Source organism: Scaptodrosophila lebanonensis, unplaced genomic scaffold (genome assembly GCF_003285725.1).
Source record: "Scaptodrosophila lebanonensis strain 11010-0011.00,11010-0021.00 unplaced genomic scaffold, SlebRS2 tig00001412-arrow-pilon, whole genome shotgun sequence".
Lineage (NCBI taxonomy): Eukaryota > Metazoa > Arthropoda > Insecta > Diptera > Drosophilidae > Scaptodrosophila > Scaptodrosophila lebanonensis.
In genome coordinates this window covers 8642954-8665614 of record NW_022060739.1, presented here as the reverse complement: position 1 = coordinate 8665614, position 22661 = coordinate 8642954, and the positions used below count along the sequence as shown (strand labels likewise).

Sequence of the window (22661 nt, the reverse complement as noted above, 5' to 3'; positions counted from 1 at the left end):
CTCGACTTTAGCATTCCTTTCTTGTTTTAAATGAATTTGGCAGCACACCAATAAAATGGTCGCATGGTTAGGAAAAACATTTAAATACATAAAACTTAAATTTCTGCTATTCGTTGACCATGAATACGAATATATACATATTGAGTTTCTTTTTAAAGTGTTATCGCCATCTTTTAGTTTTCCGCTTAGTTCATTTTTGTGAGTTGGGGTTTCTTTGTGTCCGCATAGATAAGACCATACAAATTACATATAAATATATGCCGCATATACATACATATGTACATATTAATGCTTATGTATTGCGGCATTGTATTTCATGCAATTTTCAATTTATCTGCGGTGATTTATCAGCTTTTGTCTGCCACTTTTGACTGCCGTCTGCCTACCTGCAGCGAAAAAAGATAATTATTGTTGATTTATGGCAACGGGAAACAGTCGGAGCTGGCCATAACTGTGCAACTGATTTTGGCATTAGCCATGCGAGCATTGAAAGCAAGCGGAGGTCGGGCCAAGTCAACTGCAATAGACACGAGGAAGCAGTTGGCGGCCATAACTTGTTAACTTTTATATCACTTTTTTTTGGTTTTTTTGTTTCTTTCTTCAGGATGAGGAGGCAAACAACTTTTCGATGAAACGTGTGCTCGATTTTTGGCTATTAATAATGAATGGTTATTATTATTACCAATTGCCGTGTCTTGGCCTTTTACTTTTTCTATTTCATTATTAGCTTAATTTATGGCCGATAAATCATTTATTAAATTTCCTATTTGATTTATACTGATAACAAGCATTGCAACTACAAGCCGTTGCGGGCTAAAAATCAAAGAGTCAGCTTAGAGCCAAGTGAAAAAGCGACAAATTGCACAAACAACACTAAAACGACGCGTCGTTCGCCTAACTGATGTGCAAATTACGAGCCCAGCACCGAAAAGCTTAAGCGAGAAAGTGTTGCCAGTTCAACGGGGTCAATAAAACAAGCAAACAACAGCAGCAGCGGCAACAGTCGCGGGGACGATGGGTTGTGGTTCAAAACATGCAACTTCCACACGTGGCAAGTATGCTTCAACATATTCGTTGGCAGCAGTGCTGCCGAGGTTTGGCTGGAAAAATGGCGAACTTGGCGGAAATTTAAAGCTAATTTAACAATTATTAGGGATGTATGCTGATATTGCTGAAGTTAAATTATTGTACAAATATCGATCACCAATTCATGCGCTGCGTTTGAAGGAATGATAGAAATATGATCTTTTTTCACTAAAAGCTAGTATGTTTTGATTTTCATTTTCAATTGTAGCTCAAATTTTAGTTTTTATTTATTATTTTTCATATTTCTTTTACTTATTTAGGAATTTTAAGCAAAATTTGTAAATTTTTACCTTTTTTTAAGCCACCCATTAAAATAGTAATTTTCATTTTTTTGTGGAACAGAAATAGTTTATTCCCTTATTCAATATTTTAAAAACTTTTCCAAACTTTTTATTCAATTTTGTACTATTTTTTGAAGCCAAATAGTAATTTTTTCCCCCCTTTTTGTTAAATACGAATAATTTATACTCTCTTATCCAATATTTTAAAAACTGTTTGCAATGCATTGTTTTATCTTAATTTTTATCTTTTAACTTTTCATATTTATTTAGTAATTTTGAACAAAATTAGTACTTTTTAACCGTTTCATAAGCCCCTTATTCAAATTTGCCCCTTTTCCGATTAACACAAAAATGATTTACTTCCTAATGCAATATAAATAAAATAAAATATGTTTGACAGTTTGCCACTATTCTGGGAAAAACAACTTTTCCATGTTTATTCCAAATATAATTTCGACACTTTTTCATTGCAATTAAGTTTCTTTTACATTTTTATTGCTTTCATCATTTCATTGAAATTAGCTCTTCAATTTGTCTATTTCTCTGAGAAAATAAATAGTTTATTCCCTTAAAAAAATTTGATTTCAAATGTAGTTAAATAATTTCCACAATTTGTCCCTTTTTTGAGGAAATACAAAAGCTTAACATGGTTCTTCACTTTTGATAAATAAATAAAAAATCCTTTAAAAATATCTATTAAAGTTGCCTAGTTATTATTTATTTTTATACTCTGTACATGAAATGTACAAGAGTATATTAGGTTTGCGGGAGCTGAAAAATGTAACAGGCAGAAGGAGGCGTGGCAGACCCCACAAAGTATATATATTCTTGATCAGCATGACGAGACGAGTCGATCTAGCCCTGTCTGTCTGTCTGTCCGTCTGTCCGTCCGTATGAACACCTGGATCTCAGAGACTATAAGAGATAGAGACACCAAATTTTGCACGAAGATGCGTTATGTGTGTATTCTATACGAGTTTGTTTTATTTTTTTGATTTCCCCCCCCACTTATGGGGGTTTTCCCGATTTTCCATTCGTATAATCGCCTATATCTCGGAGACTATAAGACCTAGCAACACCAAATTTTAGTCCCAGATGCCTTATGTGAATACGCAGAAAATGTATATTTTGGAATTCCCCTCCCTCCCCCCTCTACCCCGCAAATCGTAACTCCCGTAATTCTTGGAATTTCGAACTAAAATTTTGGAAATACCCCCAGTTAGTTATTATGTGTCCGTATGCCTAATTTCATTATGATTGACCGATTTAACAAGAAGTTATAGCCATAAATATATTTGCTGATGCAGCGCTGCTGCAGCGCTGCTCAAGCGCTGCCCGCGGCTGTTGTTGATGTTGCTGTTTGGTTGACTGCGAAAATGCTTACACAGACACGAATAGATGCGCATAGGCATACATACACTCACACAGACGCAATTGCTATGTAAATGTGCAATTATACACCGTTTACGTGAGTTCGAATACCGAGAGAGGTAAAATCGATCAAATTTTTTTTTTTATTTTCTTAATTTTTTTATTTTCTATAATTATTGTAAACATATGTACAGAGTATTTCAAAGTCGGGACACCCGACTTTAGCTTTTTTACTTGTTTTGTTCATTTTTACGATATATCTGGCGGGGAAAAATCTTGAAGTTCGCATTACTGCTGGCAGCAGTTTGTGCATTTTAAAGATGCAACTTTTAGATACGGCGTGTGTGTTTCCTCTTGCCGTATATGTATGTATGTGTGTGTGTGTGTGTGAGAGTGTATTTTTGAGATTGCTGGCTTAACTGTGCAACGATAGCATGGCAATTTTCCTTTTTCCTTGCCGTCCGTTTCCTTTTATTTTTTGAGCGAAAGTGCCGGCGTAAGGGCGCTTTGTTTGCCATCTATGATTGAACACTTAATTTCGCTAATCGTCGCGCATAAATCCTGTACTTTGGCATTGGAAAACTCGTATTTCCCACTCTCTGTTGCCCGCCAATCCGTTTTTTTCCTCTTCTTTCTTCTGGTGAGTGCTTGTGAGTAAAGTGAAAGAGTTTCAAATTGGTTTTCTGGGTTTGGCCACAGCTGCAATTTGTTCATAAATGTGCAAAGTTTGTGGGGTTTGTTAAACAAGTGAAAGTTTGCCAGGCAATGACAGAGACATGTAAAACCAATCTGCAGTTTTTGGCGGCGCGCGATGCCCCGAATATCCAGTCTGTGTGAAATGGCACATGGGTGAAGATTGTGGGACCCCTGCGTGAACAATTCAGATGACCCATGGCTATGCCATATAAGAAATTGTCACAGAAGACTGGACTGCCACGATCGCCTTCGCACCATTCACACTCCGGCTCCATACTCTTCACACACAAGTTCGCATCGGAATTGGCCTCTTCGATTGTCTTCTTAATGAGATACGTTTCCAGGCAATCATCCAGCGGCAGTATTTTAGCATCTATGAAGAGTAATTCGTTCGATTTGGGACCGTACTGTGACAATATTGAGAATTAAAGAGAGAGACTTTTCCCTCTACTCGTACACATGCAAACCTCATAGAGTCGACCCCAGCCGAGGGCTACGCATCGCTTTCCCGGCTTCACTACCAGTCGGCCGATGGTAACGGTTGCAATAAACTTACTAAGCGGCACCTCTCTAGTTAATTGGATGACGGCTATATCGTGAAAATTCTGTCGCCTGTACAGCGGATGCAATTTTATGCTCTTGACTTCTACAAAATATTCATTTTCCAGATTCCGCAAGCGGTAGGGAGAGCCAGCGACGACGACAACACGTCTCGTCCGCACAACCGCTCCATTTCGGCTAACAAGGATTGGTTAATACCTAACAATAGTAATGAAGGCAAAACTCAAGTCCGAGTACCTACTCTGTCACGCAATGGGCCGAGGTGAGAACTGTATCCTGACTGGCCAGGACACCGGCACAGAAATGAGTGCCCCCCGACAGTCCGATGGAGAACGGGGTGCGCAGCGAGACGACGGTGGCAGCTAAATCGGTGTTGCTTTGATCCAAATCATTCTGTGTGATGTAATTGAAGTATATATCCTTGATACGATCCCGATAAGCATTGATGTAGCTACTAGCTGGCTGTTCGAGCACCGCGAACAATGCTATTATAAAATGAGTGTGAAGAGAGTACCGCATTACGAAATACAAGTATATCTTAGATATGTTTTGTGTAGATGGCGTTGCCAAAAACTCACAGCTGACTTGGTTTAAAAAGCAAATAATACAGATCAAGATTAAAATATAAATGAAATCAAAAAGTGGAGTTGAGCTAACGAGAAATAAAAAGTGAAGAGTCTTAGATAGTTGAGACCTCTTAGTGTATAAAGAATTGCAAAGAATATTAATAAGCTCCTGAATTGAAGGAATGTGCTAACTGGCGCCCAATGTGGGGCCGACATCTTGTTTCTGATATTAAGACTTAACTAAATGGATGCTCCTGCTGAACATAACTGACAGGCTGAATAGAAAAGACGGTACTCCCACATGCCAGTCCAAATTACACTTTCTTCATTAGGCTTTTCTTCAAGTTCAAGCAATGCTCGAGTACAGTGCGTAAGTATATCAAACCACATGTTGCCACTCGATAGCCCGAAAACCACTTGCTTCAGACAGTTCTGTTAATTATTGTGCAGCATATGCCAACAAGTCTTTAACTTGCCCCACAATTTCCTCAATACTTCTCGGCTACATCCTTTCAAGTACTTGTACTTGCACTTCACTTTTCGATGAGCTTATAAGCGTCTTATTGTAATTACCTGACAATATGGCCAAGTGGCAGGCACTAGCAAACAAGTACAATAACAATAACTGCTTGTTGGAAGTGCAGAGAGTGGTTTGCATATTTGAATGCCGGCCGACAAAGTGCAGAATGCAAAATGCTTATTAAACCCTAGGAATTATTATCATAATTAATGCAGCAGCAGCAGCAACAGCAGCAACAGCAGGAGTCGGAGTCGGACAACTGCTGTCGAGGGTCGAGGCTGGCCTTGGACCAAAGAACTGACCGCAGTCGGGCTGTCCTGAACAAAGTTGGTTGCAGTTGCAGTTGTTGTTGCTGTGACTTATTGAGAAATTTATGCAAATATGGCGCATTATACAAAGTGATTTGCCGGCTACTGCTGCTGCCAGTGCTGCCACTGCTGATGCGGATGCGGATGCTGATGATGACGTTGGTCAGTGCAACCACTGGCGTCAAAGTCAGCGCCGGACATGTGATAAATTTTGCGGTAAGGTCTCGTCATAAATTTCCCAAGTGTGCGCTTGAAAAGCGATTTATTTAATATGCATGTTGCTGTACAAATACTCGCACACATCCATATTTAGGTTGTAATATTTTGCACAAATTTGCCAAATTAATTGCGGCACTTTGTGCAGCAGCAACTGAAATTTCTGGCTGCCATACCAAGTTGTGGCTGGCAGCCCATTCAATGATTAGTTAACGACATAGCTTAACTCTCCGAAGACATCGCACATGTGCTTAACCCTTTAAGCCCCCAGCTTAATATATACACACACGAGTATGCTAAGCAAAAGCAATTTGCCACGTGCCAGCAATGACTGCCAATTGTATCAAGACTTTTCATATTTTAAAGCCAACAACCAAAAAAGAAGCAGAGTGAAAAAGTTTCTGGCTGGCAATAGACATTGCCGGATCCGTAATTTAATGCATGAAACGCACGAACACGCAAAAAGCGATGGGCAGACAGAGGAATGAAAAAAGAAAATATAAATGGAAAAACAGACGGGCACTGAACACGCCAAGTTATGGTAAGCGAAGAAGCCCCTTCTTGATAGACCAGCAGGGTGACCAGAATTTTTACTGCAAATAGGCGGATTTTCATATGCAGTGCTGGCAAAGAGATATTAAAGTTGCGTATAAAGGATGAATGGTGTTGATATATAACATCTCATTATTAATTCATGAACAATTGACAATTTGTAAAATTATTCAGTTGTGAGGTATCGCAAAATATGCAAATTCCCATTTACTTTTTAAATTGCAAATACATCAGAAATAATGTCAAAAATGTAAACAAATAAATGGAATAATTCAGTTGTTAAATATTTATATTAAAAATGTATCGATATCTTATTAAAAACTCACGAAAATAAATCAGTTTATGAAATGGAAGAAAAATACATTATTTTGATCTTAACTGCCAATTGAGAATCAAATTAGCTTTGCGAACAAAAAATAAGATCGAGATTGAGGCATCAAAGCAAGTAAAGGAAGAAAAGTAGCAACGAATAAGATATATTTATTGATCTAAATATCCATCGGAGATTACTAACATGATCGCCTTTCTATTTGGCGAATGTATTTAAAATTTCAAAAGTATGTAAATAAAATGTTACAGGGACTTATTGGAGAGTGTTTTAAAAATTCGAAATTTTATAGTGTGCTCAGGTAATACTACTCGGAACATAAAGAGCCTCTGAAAATTCTGAAAGTAATCCTGCTTCTCCGTGTTTTAAGTTGTATTTAAATTTAACTAAATACGATGCTGAACAAGCTAGTTGGTTTTAAAATACATACACAGATCTGAGTGCGGCAAGTGTATGGTCACCCTGGCAGCCAGAAAAGTAGACAGACATGCAGCCAAGCCATTCAAGCAGGCATTCATTAGAATAATTTTTATACACACGCGCCAGTTTCTTGCACCTACAGCGCGCCCAGGCCTGGCCCTTCGCTGAGATATTTAAATGGCAAGACAGACATATGAATTTTGGGCAAACAGAATTTCCAAAAATGGTGGAGAAAAATGGATATCAAAGCATAACCGACTTACTTAGTGCGAGGACTGTCATACACAAACAACAAACAAATGACGTGTATTAATAACGGTAGAAAAAGATGCTGCCTATTTTGAGGCGCAGTGCCAAGTGTCGCCTGGCATTTGGAAAACATTTATCAAGCCTGGGGAGTATGCAAGGTGTTTGCTTAACAAAAAATGGCTAGGCAAATCAAGGCAAGGTAAATAAAGTCAAAAAGTAGGGCTAGGCAGCCGGCCAGACGACAACACGGCTCGTAAGTGCGTTTTAGCTTAAAACCAAAATGGCGAAATGTCTGGAGCTGCATTGTGTCTGGGCAGGCAGCTGAATGTTTGGTGGGGGCTTTAATTGTTTTTGCGTGGTGCGCTGACAGACGAGGACAATGTCGACGTCTTGGCCACAAAATAAATTGATCTGTGGCTTTGGTTTTGGTTGTGGGTCATAATTTATATGCCCCCCTGTCTGGGGGAAGTCTGTGAGAGGAATGGGGGCCTACGAATATTTGACAAATGTCTGCAAGTCGTAAAATGCTTTGGCAAGGGCAATGAAGTATATGTTCTTTTTTTTTATTATTCTGCACCGCCTGAAGCACCTCAACATTAATTTTATTATTGTTGCCATTTTGTCATTGCGACAAAATCAATTAATTATTTTTACTATCGCAAACGCATTAGGGGTGTTGGAAAATGGCGAAAGGTGGGGGGTATTCGTTGTTATTCTTACGAGTATTATTATTGGAGTATGGTCGTGGACTGCTCTGTCCCTGTTAATGATGGCAAAGTCAACTTGGCTCTTTGTTTATTGTACCGTCCCCTTGCAGCCCCCATAGTGGATGGTGAAAATTAAAGTTAAACAATGGGGGACGGGATATTGAAATTGGTTCTTAGCCAGCTCCAGTTTATGACTATCCAAGCCAACTACATATAACGCAAAAGCTGTTAATACTGGGTGTGAAAACTATATTAGTTTTTGTTATTTATTGCTAAAGCTTATATTGTTTTAGGTGCTCGAAAAGCGAAACATAAAACTGTGCTGATTTCTCACTTTATGGCTCCACATGCAGCCTTTGTGAGGGAAAATCCATTTTTAAAGTAAACAGAGCATGTTCAGATGCAAGCTGGCAAATATTTTGCATACAAACTCGTTCTGAGTTCAAAAATCGACTACTAGAAAACAATTTCACGCTGCGCATATTGGATAGACAGCTTTTGTAAATTGTTGTGAACTGAGATGTTCGTTGTATGGAAAATTCGTAGAGTAGTTTCATAATTAGAAGAGGAGAAGGAAAGGTCAGAAATAGACAAATATATATATATTTTTTTTTGTATTAGCAGAGTGTTCTTATTTAAAACAGTCCATCGTTGACAATAATTAAATTTGGTTAAGAAACTGAACGATTAATTATTTCATTTATGATGAGGTTGTAGTATCCGGCTTGTCCTCCTGGCTCCAGCATTCTGACCCAATAGACAAGCATGATAACTTTATTATAATTATGCCAACTTGGGGCCATTAATTCGATGTTTTTAAAGTGCTTAAATCATCTCTTAAGTAAGCCGATGTTACAGAGCTCGCAATGCCATTGTGGCTGACAAATTTTTGGCGGCTTGCTGGATCGTTTAATTCCCTGGTTCTACTAAAACTTCTGGCAAACAATGCGTAGTACTTCGACTTAAAAGGTATTCAAAGTTATTCGTTTTGCATTTGAACAGCTCAGTATTCAAAAGAGCGTCAGTGTATTCAGTTTTCAGTGAAGTTTTTCGTTTGTTTGCGGCCGACGCGTTGCATTTTAATATCACATTTCATATGCAAAACTAATTTGTATGCTAAGTACATGCAATTATTTTGTTGTTGTTTTTAATGCAAGTGCAATTTGTGTTTTTTTTTTTTTTTTTTTTTTTTTTTTTTATATGGCTACCTATTTATTTGTGTTCAGTTGGCCATAAATGAAATTACTCGCATGTGTCATCGCAGTCAACAAAAAAAAAAAAAAACGATGAACTATGTGCAAAATTTTATTTGCTTTTCTCTCGCTAGCGGTAGCGGTATGTAGAGGCCCTAACGGTATCCGTGCCATAAATGTCTTTGAACCCGTCGTTGGCAAATTTTTTGCACATTACCTTCGTTAGCTGATCTTTTGAGCTGATTACTAAGCGACGAGGCGGCAAGCCTGTTGTTGGCCGTGAGTCAGAGAGTGGGACTAAACAATTGACCCTAATTAGTATTAGATGGCGGACTTAGTTTTTAGTCATACGTGTTTGTTTTATTAATTGCAAAAGAAACTTTTCTCCGCCGGCCGTTCCCCTTTTTTCATTTAGGTTTTATGCGCATCACGTCTGGCCCAAAACTTAATAGAATTTTTGCTTGATAAATTCAGTTTTTAATAATTAACTTAAAACACAAATAAAAAATGACGTCAAGCAGTAAATTCAGTTGCCAAAGAACGACAGAAGAAGACTGAAACTTTTGTTGTGTTGTCTGCCAAAAATAAACTCAACATACAGGCTGAGACAGTCAACAGTTAAAGTTGAACTTTGGCAAGTTGTTTGGCCCATAAAAAGAGGCGACAAAGTTCGTGATAAAGTTAAAACGAAGCCAACACAAACTGCACATTATTCTCTTTTAAGAGCAATATAAAATTTAATTTTTGTTGTGGTTATGCTTTTATTATTTTCCCCATTTTACAGTTTGAAAGGGCTTTTGGATGAATTGTATGCCAATTAGCAGAGACACACTCACGAGTGTGCTGTAACATTTTCAAAAACACTGCATGAAACAACAATGCTTTGTTATTTAAATGTGCAGGCACTCAAAAAGTTTTCAAGCGCACGCATCGACAATTTGATAAATAAGCCAAGTTAACAGCAGCAGCAGCACCAGCCGACCCTGGCTTGCTTTTCCCTCAGACGCTTCACATGCAAATGATGCAAGCACTGCTGAACATGTTACCTGTGAGGTTGTTATTGTTGTTGTTGCTGGGGCCACTCATAGAGCTGATTTGTGGGAAAATCTTACAGCGACTCCGACTTGAAGGCCATGAAAGCTTCAGCTGCACGCTGCAGTTGGCTGTGCTCGAAGGTGAGCTGCTTTTGTTGTTGGTGCTGTTGTCTAGCGGTTTGTATAATTATCAAGTGATTTTATGGCAGTAGCAGCAATTTTTGTCTTTATGTTAGCTGCTGCTGCTGTTTAATGACAAGTCAAAGCCACAATTCGTGGCTGGGTGGGACTCTTGGCTCAGCTAAAATTGTGATTAACCTTGCAGGGAACCAAACCTCTTGTGAATGTAAAGCACGAAACCTTAACACAATGAGGGGTAAGCATAATTGGTTGCATTTGCTCTAAAAGTCTTAAGTAATATTTGAGTAGGGGACATTATTTAGGGTTCTCCAGTACTTTCTTTTATTCAGTTGAAAAACGTGCTCCATTCCTTCTCCCTGCAGATAAAGGAATGCTGACTCATAACAGACCTAGCCAACACTCACTCTGGATTTCAAAGCACCAAAACCTCTGAAGGAATCACTCCCCAGACCCAATGATTTCACTCTGAAGCATACTTATGTGATTCGAAAAGATGTTATTTATCAGTTATTACTCTATTAAGGCGATATCAATGCTATAGTAAAAGCTAAATAATATGAACAGCAAATAAATCCGTTCAAATCTAGCTCGGACTGATCGAATTTAACCCAATTGGCATTGCACGGAATCAAATGTTCAGGGTGGCTCGTGTGATCGTCGAAATCGTGTATTAAAGAAATATATAAGTAGCAGAGTCTCTTAAAACAACTAATGGATCGAGTGAACATATTTTGGTTGATGTTTTGGGCTTGAAGCGAGTTTACGCCTGAATAGCTTTAAATTAGACTAACATTCGAAAGGTGATCAAAAAAGTTTAAATTTCAAAGACGCCTATAATATTTTATTTAGGGAAACAACTTGAATGAGTCATTATTACTAATTAATTTGTAGAGCCGTACATCAACTATCGACTAGTAGTCCATCGACACCAAAGGCCAGACACTAGCTGCTGTGTTGACTTTGACGATTGAATCGGACATGTTATGGGCTCGCATCGTTAATTCGTTAGTTGTCCCTCCAATTACTTAAAACTAAATGCAAACATTTCTTTGTAATGCCATTAAAAGTATTATAAGTCACCAGCAATGTTTTTACAAGGCAGCGAAAGTTTGCTCTTGAAGCGTTGCTACAATTGCTAACAAAACAATTAATTGGTCTAATCAATAAAATGTAAATTAATTGCGTTCAAAAGAAATTCAAATAATTTATAAAAACCGGATGTGAATCACACTGATTACAAATAGTCTCACTTGCATTCAATTAAAACGCAAATAAGTTGTTTACTTTGAAGAAATAAAAATATATATTCAATTATAAGTTAACGCGAATGAATTGCCGCTTTTTAGTCTGTGCTTGATTTCAAAGTCCAATTAATAGTTAATTTGAAACAAATTTAAATGCGCTTTTACATTATAGTAAGCCAATTGAAATGAATCATGTCTAGGCAGGAATTTATTTTGCTATGTTCAGTTGCTCTCCAGCGATTTCCATTTTAATCTTTTATGGTCTTAATTAAGGGCGCATCCTGGCATAAGTTCAATTTATCTCTGCTGTACAAATTCATTTGCAATTTATAAATTGCAAATGACATTGAATTAAGCTGCAAAAAAAATGCAATGCGAGCGTTTTTTATTCCCCATATGCCAGCCATATGAAAGTTTGTTAAACTCATTTTATTAACTACATTTTCCATGCATATCAAATGTTGGAGCTTGAAAAAAAAAATATTACTCATCGCTTTGACATTAATTCAATAATCATATTACACGAATGCCGAATGGACACTGTGTTGACATATTATCAACAGAATCGGCTTAAGGGCTGTGGAAAGAATAAGATAATTGAATCAAAGGCAGGAATAATTTTCAAATCATTTAGGCCAACATAATTAATCATGAGTTCCTTGGACAGGGTTGCTCAAAATTGAGAGTGTTGGAAAGTGTAATTAAAAGCGGAAGGTGTGTCGCACACGAAACTTTTCGGCAAGTGTCCAGCTCCCCCTCCCCCTAGTACTAACGCTGTCTTCTCATTTTTTTTTTGACTAATTTAAGGCGACAAATGTGTAGCATGCCGCCAGGCGCAAAAGCTTAAGTGCATAGAGCGTTGCGCCCGTTTAACCTTTTGTGTATAAGTGTATGTGTGTGTGTGTGTGTGTTTGTGTTTGTGTGGTGGCAGCAGGGCAAACATAATTGAAGTCATAAATAACGAATTATGTTGTGAAAGTTGAGCAAAAGCCAAGCCAACGCAGCTAAGCCAAGCCAAGGAGCGTACACCGGCCACGAAAAAATTGTTTGTTAGTCAAGATTTTTTTTTTGTTTCCGTGCCTTTCACACTTTTGCATAATTATGACGTGCTGCTATGGCTGCCCTTTGGGGTGTGGTGGGCCAGCCTGCCAGCCAGCCAGTGGGTCGCGGCTAATTATGCAAACACCTTGGTCTTGCTACCTGGCGACTCAAGATTTATTATGATGGAATAAGTTTTTGCGGCCGGTTAACGACAAGAGGGCGGCGGCGTCGCAGAATTAAAGTTGGGGACAGGTGGGGCGTGTATTAAAGAGCCACGTGGATCTTGGCGCCTCTAATTAAAAGAGCGCTACTCCCACGTTTAATAAATGCCATGATTTGTTTTGTTGCCGCTGGCGTTGTTTGTTTTCTCGGTGTTTTTTTCATAGTTTAGTGCGAAGAAAACATGAGCTGTGGGGCAACGTTTTACAGCAAGTGCGTTCGCTGGCAGCTGGATTGTTAAATTGTTTTTAATTAATACCATGTAGTCCTGTTAAATGTCAATATAAAGTGCATTAAACTGCAATTATGTTGTTTTTAATGATGCCACACGACTGGACATTATTTGCTGACCAATAAAAAAAGAACGAAAACAAGCCTTGGCACTGAGAACCAAAAGTGAGCGACGAACTGACAACACTTTGCGAAAAATAGCAACAAAGCGACGGGCAGGCATTGCGCGTCTGTCTCTTTAATATCATTGCCACAGACTTTGTTTGTATAGCTCTCTGTGTGAGTGTGAATGTGAATGTGAGTGTGTGTGTGAGCGTGTGACATGCTGGCAAATTGTTAATATAATGTAATGCCATGCAGATGCGCTTCTTCTTCCCTCTGCATATGTGTGCACACATTTTTGTAAACTTGGCAATATGGGTTTTTTAATTAAACTTAACATTGCCAGCATCTGTGTGTGTGTGTGTGTTAAGCTGCCAAGCCGCGTTGGCAAAAGAGCATTAATTATGCATTCTATCATTGAATGTATATATATTTGTATTATGGTTGCGGTAAGGCCATCAACTGAATGATATTAAAGTCGAGCAAGTTCAATGAATTTAAACTGACAGTTGTTGTCAATATGTGAAGAGCTCCCATGGACATAAAAAGTGTTCAATCATATAACCAATGACAGATATATTATTTGACTTTTTCAACTTTTAAAATGCAATGTGTTACAAAAAAACTTAATTATTGAGTACAGTTATGTAAGTTTATAAAAAAGGGCTGCTGGAACTTCTGTGTTTTCCACTTCACATATACTTATTATAATGAAATTATGATTCTGTAGAGAGATTGGTACTAGATTTATTATTCATAACACCTTAGTGGTTGCGCAATTGGGTTAGCCATGCTATTGGCAATTAGGGTGGAAGTTGTGGAAAGGGTTGGCTTCTCTGACTACTTCAGCCAAACGCTTATTCAGTGTTTCTTGCTCTGCTCCAAGTTTATAAATTATCTTTAAAATATTGAATTGAAGAGCATGTGATTCCCGCCAGAGTGAGGTTTTATTTTTTAGTAAAACAAAGAGGAATACTATAGTCGAAAAAGCCCGGCAGTGTTAGACGCAAACAAACTTCCGCAGCTGAGTTGTTGTAAAAGCAAAAGGAAAACTGATCTTACAATTTGTATAACTTAAATTTGTTCGCTTTTCTTCTTAGTTTGTTTTCTTTTACATTTCTTACAATTTTTTTTCGCAACTTAATTTTCAGATGTTTTTCTTTATTCATATTAGAAATTTAATGCACTGTTCTTTGTTCTTTAATTATTCTTGTTGTTGTTTCCATAAAGCCTTTTAAGCCTGTTCTATTAGTTTGTATTTTTTAATTTTTAGTTTTTATTCATATTCCTTTTACATTTTATTTATTTTCCTGCTTCGGCTTCTGTTCACATTGCTGGCATCCCTACTATCTCTCTTTTCTGTTTTCATGTTCGCCAGTTCTTTCAGTTTCGAAGCCTCCTTCGGTCCTTCAAGTGCTTCTTAGCATCTATTCAAGTCTCTTTAATACTATTTTTCTGTGCAATGGCTCACTACTTCAGTCGCTTATCTATAGCCCTAATTGCTCTTTTATAAAATTCTGCCATCACCTTGTCCCACACTCATTAAAATAAATCCGTAATTCATCCGTAGCGATGTCTGTTTTCCATTACGATTACTTCGTTCTCATGCCATCAAATATGTTAAGACTTAAGTCGCCGTCAACAACTTTTCCCAACCAGTCCAACCCATAGGAACAGCATTCTACTCGTAATGTCCAAGGCTAATTGCCTTGTCCATGTCCACAATGTTGGCAATCTTCGTACGTTTCTTAACCCTCCATTTGAGTCCACAAACGAAATTAACATGCAGTGCTCGTAAGCGATGAAAAATTAAATCTTGCCCACAAAATGCTGCTAACTTTGCCAAACTTGCGAACAAATCCAAACGTAGCGATAATTAATTGCAGGACATTGCCGATTTTTGCATCCGACATTTGGCAAAGTTGTCGCCATGTTTTGTGTGCTTCCGTTTCCGTTCGGCCATTGCTTCGGAGTGCTAATAGTAAACACTATTTCTTCTGTTCCCTATGCTGGAGGGCGACGACCACATCGTCACGTTGTGTCGTCAAATGAAAAGTTGCTGGCCAAATTACATTTTTCACAAAACAGCCATTAGCCAATAGAGTCCTACATATTCGTACATATAGTGGCTGGCCTCCTGAAGGCCTTCGACGTACAGCCCCCAACCCCTAAGTCGTTATGTCTATTAACAGAGACGGCGACGGCGACTGTGACGCCGCCGCTCATTTGCGTGGATCTCAAGCGGAAAACGTTTGTCGGGCGCTGTCGAAAATTTCATTTCAATTCGATTGACATTAATTAATGATTGTTTCAACACACACACACACACACACACACATACACAAAACATAAATGTGGTCGCAACTATGTAACATTGATTTACGTTGCTCCCTCCCAGAAGGGCAGAAGGGCAGCAGGGGTAGGACTCTCTGTCCTTTCTCGGCTCATATTATGCTGGCGCAGCAGCAAATTCTATAAAGTATATATAGCTTCGAACTTGAACAGCCAGCAGCAATTGGAGTTGGCATTTCAATACTATTGCCATTGCCAGGAACCACGTCGACGACAATTGCTGGTGTTAATGTTAATGATGATGAGCACTGTCGGAATGCTTGTCGATGTTGAGATACGAGTTACGAGATAATGATGTCCCCTTCCCGTTTTGTGGGTATACATACATACAAGTATATATGTACTTATGTAGTGTGTGTTGGACACCACCAGCGGGCATCGTGCGAAATTTCACTAATTGTCTTGACATTTTGCCACCACATTTAATTATGGTCGGTTTTTGGTCGTTGATTCGACTCGACATTGTAGTTCCTTGCATTTACGATTTGCATTGCCAAACTCCCAGTACTCGTACTCGCACTGCTCTTATCATAGACAGAGTTGATGCCTTTGGCATCTGCGGTTGCGCTCGACCTATCAATCAAATCCTATTCCGTTTGCCTGCCTCTCCAGTCAAAGTCGATTACCATGCCAAACAATGTTTGCGGCTCTTCTGGCCAGTTTGAATTCAATTGATTTTGACTTGATTATATGCGAGTGATGAGCAGTAAGCGCATTGATAGCATTGTATTCGTGTAGACGCAATTCTGCACAGTTGCTTTCGATAAATTCAATAATTGCTTTCAGCAAAAGACACATTACTACTATCGGCCACTATCGGTAATATGATTTAGAAAATAAATTACAAATTAAATTGTTATATACAAGCTATTTCTAAATTATACCAGCTACAATATTTATATTTTTCTATTATATTTATCCAAACAATTCGTATACCAAATATACTCGAATATATTCAATTGCAATTCGATAACTTATTGATATTCGTTATGTTTCATAATCGATTTGAATTTGAAAGTTAACTTCAAATGGATTACTTTTTTCGCTATCTGAAATCTGTCACTATTTCGCCTTAAAATGGAACAGAGTTGGATGTTTTTTTTAAGTTTTTCTGTTAGCATAAATTATTATTTAATCGCATCGTGTATTATTTAATTTAAATTACTTTTTTTTATTGTTTTCAGTTTCAGTTTTAATTTAAATGCATTACCAGCATTTCCTCTCGCTTCCATAATCGCTTCAAATTAGACTTGAAGTAAGTTTGTAAAATGCAACTTTATGACCTAATGTTTTCCTTTTAATTAATAAACTCTTATGTAGTTAGTTGCCACATTAAAATGAATATAGAAAACCAGCAAATCATATTTATTTCAAGTCGATATCTCAGAGCCGTTACATTTACAATTGCTCCATACTCTTACTATTCCACTATTCTTTTTGAAAATTCAACACCCTATCTACCAAGTTTACAACAATTTGCCTCTTTTTTGTTCACTTTTGAAACAACATTTCAAGAATTTCCAACTTCTACGTTCAGTGCACGATTAAATGTGAATTGCGACATACTTAGGAATTTATAAGTCTCCAGCTTGTTTCATTTATTTACATATCGGGACTCACACCACTAGAGAAACCATAACTAGGCACTAGCTCATGACACACAACAGTGCGCCAAGGACCTCCAAGCCCGCCCAACCCAATTACAAAGTGCAGAGCAAGCGAAAACCAAGGACAAAAACCAAACCCAAAACAATTTGCTAAAAGCTTAACAAACTACGAGTATATCTAAAAGTGGAGCTATACGAGCACAACTAGGGGCAACTCTTTGGGGCTGGCCATTAAAAATTGAAAGCTAATTTGGCTAATACCATTAGCTGCTCTCGCCTCATGACCACATTCATATAATTTTCCCAACTCGTATGACAATGTGCGCTGCATGGCCAATGGCGAACGGCCAATGTTCCCAGGGCGTGTGATGATTATTGAGCAGGCCAGTTAGTAAAATCAAAGTAATGTTTGAATATTTAATGGGTGTACGAGTAGTATGTACATTATTGCAAAATTGTCCAAGAATTGGTTAATAAAATAAACAAGGTTGGGTGTTGCATTAAGCAGAGATGTCTCAGCTCCCATCGCAGTCATAAATACACAAATGAAAATGAAATTGCAGCGCAAAGCACAAAAGTGTGGGATCACACACAGAAACACCTATACACATCCTTGAGGATGGCGCAGGGAAAAAAGCGAACGCACGGGTATTAGGAAGTCAGCACCACCTTGGTGGAGCGGGAGCTGCAGGACTCTCGCCAACTGCTGCTGGCATTGGCGACGCTAGAGAAATCAGCGCGAAATCCTGCGCCATTTTTCGAGCTTTGCCAGTTTGCCGCAAGCATTGAATATAGCAAGCAAATCCTCAAGGATTTCGAGTGTTGCTGACTTGCATTTTTATGCGATGCTATATGGAGTGAAGCAAAGCAGCAAGGCAGCAAGGCAGCGAGCAGAGATTTGGAGCGCGAACATTTAAGTTTTAGTTTCTTGATTTTTTTCTATCGCAATAAATGTCATGTAGTGGCAGTTTCAGTTGCATTTTAGATTCTGACATTTTATGAACTGCCAAGAAAGCGCATTAGAAGTGGCAAGAGCACAGAGGGGAGAGGGGGAATGCTTTGCGTAGAAATTTGCATAATTCGTTATTAAATGCTGGGCAACGCTTTACATTTGATTGCCTCAGCATGTAACCAGCTGCGCAGATACAAAGTGAGGTCCGAAGAGGGTTCCTCGAACTCAACTCACCACCATCAGCAGCAACCAGAGCCTGATCCTGAGCCTGACCCCGAGGCTGAGCCAGCAGCCCAATTATGCCATTGACATGGTGTAAAAAGTCATCGAAGCACCGCATGGAATTATGTCATTTGGAAAAAGAGAATGAAAACCTTTGTAATTAGTTTGTGCATTTGACAATTGAGCTCGAGCTGTCAAGAGTGCCACAGGCTACTATTTCGGGCCAATCTATGCCGCTAGTGCCACCAGAGCTAAGCCGCAGCTGAGCCGACTACTTTAAGGGCGATTGGCGCAACCGCATTGTGCCTGAGCCCGCAGTGCCAGCTGCAATTCACAACAATGCCAATGAGTGGATGGAAAATGCAAACAGGTGCTGACTGATGTAACACTAGACAATATACTTTGAGGCATTGTGTTAGATATTGCCAAAGATTTGGTAGACGATCAAAAAAAGGCCTACCTTTTCAAATTGTCATTTGTGTTTTAGTCTAGAGCCATAATCGTGCCCATTCGCTGACAACAGTTTAGCTCTCAAATATCTGCTAATATAGCAGGCATACATATGTGTAATATGAGCATTATGTTTCCACATAACGGAGGAAACTGGTTGGAAAACGACATCATGTGCATGCACTCGGAATCAGTTTCAATTACAGTTACGAAATGCAACTGTGAATAAGGACAATGGTCAGGGCAATAGCAATGCTAACTATTCCAGTTAAATGGCTTCGTCGGCATTACACACGCACACGCACACACACACACAATAGCGCGTAAGCCCCTTATTAGAAATGCGTGTTGGGCTCCCAATTGTCCAAACAAAATAGCTGCCCAAAATAGCTGGGCGCAGAGGAGCGACGCAGCATGCGTAAATTAAATGAGTAAAATCGAAAATTTGCTGATATCCTGTTGGCGGTGTGGGTCTGCAAGGGGATGGGGAGGGGGAGGGGGGTCTGTGAAATGAATTGGCATTAAATGAATAGCCAGGCCTGCCAAAGAGGCACGGCACTGCAAGGTGTTCAACGTAATTAAAGCCCATTAAAGTCACGTGTCTGTTCGTTTGTAGTGCTGTAGGTTTAGCGAAAGGACTACTAGAGCTAGGACCTAACATATGCACATCGGCTATTTAGTTGAATTCTGATATCCATTAGAAAATTTTAATTATATTTGTTTTTAAGAAAACTGCTTTGTTGTTTGCTTATACTCTTTTCAATTATATATGTATGTATTTAAGAGAAAGTAGATCATTGTTGATTAAACAATCATACAAAAATTGTAAAAAAGTATGTTAAAAATTTGATAAAGCATGCATTTTTTAATTTTTGATATATTATTATAGTTTTTAGTGAAGAAAAACACTTTTGTATGAGTAGCAGGAGTGTTTTAAGTTTTTATTTAATTTTCTTCTAGAAAGGTAATACGATATTATTTATGATTTATTCTTCCCAAACTGTTAGAATTTAAATATACTATATACTCCAAATATTAACAAGTATAGTAAGTGCGACTTTTAACTAATGTAACTACAACTATTAGTATTAGTCAGTAAATTTATGTATGTACATAAGACTAATCATAAAAGATGTCACCCGTTCAGCTTAATTCAAAATATTGATTTTGAGAAAAGAGAGTTTTATGAAATTTGGTTCCAATTAATAAATGAATAACATTTAAGTGTGTAGAGACAGTAATTAACTAAAGCCGGTTCCTATTTAAATTAATTAAAAAGTATTTCTGGTAATATAAAATAATATAAAGTGAAAATAATATATTTATATTTATTTATATTTTTCTTTATATTTATTTATATTTCAAGAAGCTAAAGGAGCAGAAATTCTGCATCAGTTTCCAGTTCTCATTTATATGTTTAATTTAAGTTATAAATGTAACAGTATAATTAAAAAAAAAGAGTTCTCATTTAGCTCCTTGAATTTCGTGTTTTCTTTGAAAATAGAGATGTGATGGTAATTAAAAAAAACAACCCACAATTTCTTGTATACTTGTCTTGTATCAGCATGTACTGAACCGAAAATTTGTATGAATTCAAAATTCGAACAAAGCTTATCAATTCTACTCCTCCTAGACCTCGTAGACCTTTGCGTTCCCCACTCAAGTGCCTGGCCATACGGTTGCTACGAGTATTGGCCAAATAAAGCCGCTGGGGACAAAAGGGGAAGCTATATAGCACACCTACAATGTCATGTCGACCTCTATCTAACAGCAGGAACCTTGCCCTTTTCAAATTTGCTTTACTCAACACCATGCTGAATTCTTTTTCGAGAGATAAATTGCACTGCACTGCCCATAAATTACAACAATTTCATTTTTGTTTTGTTGTTGCTTTTGTTGTAGACTAGGGCAACAGGAATCTAACAGAAATCTGCGCATGAACGCCTTTTAATAGAAATTTCCGTCCTGCTTCTGCATGCGAGTATACGAGTTTGTACACATATAGATGGGTTTTCGTTTTATTTATTTAATTTTTTGCTGTTGGGAAAAGGAAAAGGGTCCTGGCAGACAACGCAAAGCACCGCTCCTGCTGCTGCTCACTGAAATTTTAATAACTCAATTACGCACACATTTGAATTCATTAGCGCCACACGAAACAACAAAAGCAACAGCAACAGCAACAACAATAGGGAGGGTAGTCGCTGGCACATTGGCAATGCCAAAGCAAATATAATAAAATGTATATAAATCAAATTTAGCACTGAAATGGCAAGGAGCAGTCGAGGAGGGTCCGCATCCGCCCGTTTGGCCCTTCTCTACCGATTTTGCGTGTCGCGCCACAGGGGTGGTGCGCATGCATTTTTATATCGGGGTGTCTAAAATGATTGCCTCTGTAGCAAGGAATATCCAGACAATAAATAGTTGTATAGCAGCAGCATTTTGAAAAACTAATAACCATGTACGGATTTAATCATAAATCAAGTACGCGCTCTTCCAATGCCAGATTGCATGCTCGGCAGCAGTAACAACAACATCATCACCATCATTATCATCATCACCATGAGCAGCATCATTATCAGCCGTACTATGCGTAACTTAGCAGCATAATCCAAAATTTCTAATATGGCCATGGAAAAGAATTTTCAATTTTCATATGCCATATGCCCTTCAACAACGGATGGAATTCACGCACCCGTGCATATTTATTGAGCTGTACTGTGGATGGACTACGAGCATTGTACAACCAACACTCACTTACAAGTTACATATGTTCATTGTGGCTGAATGAAAGGAAGGGCAGTGTAGAGGAGAGGAGAGGCTGTTAGCCAGAATGACAGGCTAACAGGCAGCCAACAAACCGGTAGTCCATTCACAGAGTTACACGAAAATGGAACAAACAATGGCATGGCTAGAGGAGAACTGTGAAAAATCTAGCAGGGTTGTGAGAAAAGTTACAATGACTGTAAAATTACTTCACTCAGCTCATTTATATGCATATGATTTATTAAATATGAAAAAAGTCGTGAAGATTTCAAATCTATTTGCATTTCAGGCCAAAATAATGCTTGAAAATATGTTTTATTGTTTAGTAGTAACTCTTTTTGAGGAAAATCTAAGATAATATATTCCAAACCTTTTTTAATAGTACTTTCATTTAGTCTTTGACATGTTATTTTTACCTCAAAGTTGCTTGAAAACGACTAAAAAATGTAAACAATTTTATGCAAATAAATAAAGTCAGTCAAAAGTTTCACAAAGTTAGCAAAAACAGTTTGAAAATGAAGTATTTAAACAGCAGCCACAAGCCATAAAAGTTGTTATTTAGAATAAAATCAATTCATTGAATAATATGAATTATTTTAATATGCCCCTAATCATACAATTTTCCTAGCAATAGTAATAATTATTAGCCGATGATATTTTTTGCGTAACTGAAAAATGGTAAAAAGTGTTTTTTTTTTTTAAAAACCTGAAAATATTTATAGAAACAGAATAAATATCATTTAATAATTATATTTACAAAAAATCTCTGTTCCACCATTATTTACATTTCAATTAATTTTTCAGTTATTTGGCTTTGGAGTTTCGAAATCCGCTGGAACAACTAAATAAAAACAATTTGGGAATGAAAAATGCTCTTCAATTCTAAAACGAGGTAAGCACATTTTTAAACTAAAGCTAATGTATAACTATTTTCTAAATTATATATCTAAGTCTTCTCTTCAAGCTTCTTTTTATCCAGAAATTTCAGGCGTTTTGTATTTAAAAATTTGTTGAGCCTCTATTTCAATTGGTGAAGAAGTATTTCAAGAATACTCGAAATCACTGAATATAGAACAATTAAGCAGTATTGGTGTCTGATTAAAAATAACACGAAAAACTTAATATGTAAGGAATAATTTTTGGATTTTTCTGACAAAAACTTTCATTCTAATAATTCATGAAATGTGGCTTTTGGCTTGAAATGAAATAATACTCCAAAGTCTAATTTTTCTCTCTGATTTGATTTTGA

General features: G+C 37.7%; 2 protein-coding genes across 5 annotated transcripts in view; both read right to left on the bottom strand.

The window, feature by feature from the left end:
- The window catches only part of LOC115631513 (fasciclin-3), a 133745-nt gene that overhangs the window by 17744 nt on the left and 93340 nt on the right, over positions 1 to 22661 (bottom strand). The window lies entirely within an intron of this gene.
- On the bottom strand, positions 2922 to 4537 carry LOC115631514 (anionic trypsin-2). Its single transcript, XM_030528284.1, has 3 exons — positions 4237 to 4537; positions 3902 to 4172; positions 2922 to 3841 (listed from the first exon to the last, which is right to left on the bottom strand). Exons 1-3 carry the CDS (start codon positions 4512 to 4514, stop codon positions 3449 to 3451), a joined length of 942 nt encoding a protein of 313 aa, XP_030384144.1. The 5' UTR covers positions 4515 to 4537; the 3' UTR covers positions 2922 to 3448.

What these genes read in the sequence shown, in the direction of transcription:
- LOC115631514 (XM_030528284.1), bottom strand. Translation starts at nt 4,514, where the DNA reads ATGCGGTACTCTCTTCACACTCATTTTATAATAGCATTGTTCGCGGTG. An exon ending in TCGGCCCATTGCGTGACAGA is followed by an intron (nt 4,173 to 4,236) that starts GTAGGTACTCGG and finishes AATCCTTGTTAG; the next exon opens with CCGAAATGGAGCGGTTGTGC. An exon ending in GCTGGGGTCGACTCTATGAG is followed by an intron (nt 3,842 to 3,901) that starts GTTTGCATGTGT and finishes ATATTGTCACAG; the next exon opens with TACGGTCCCAAATCGAACGA.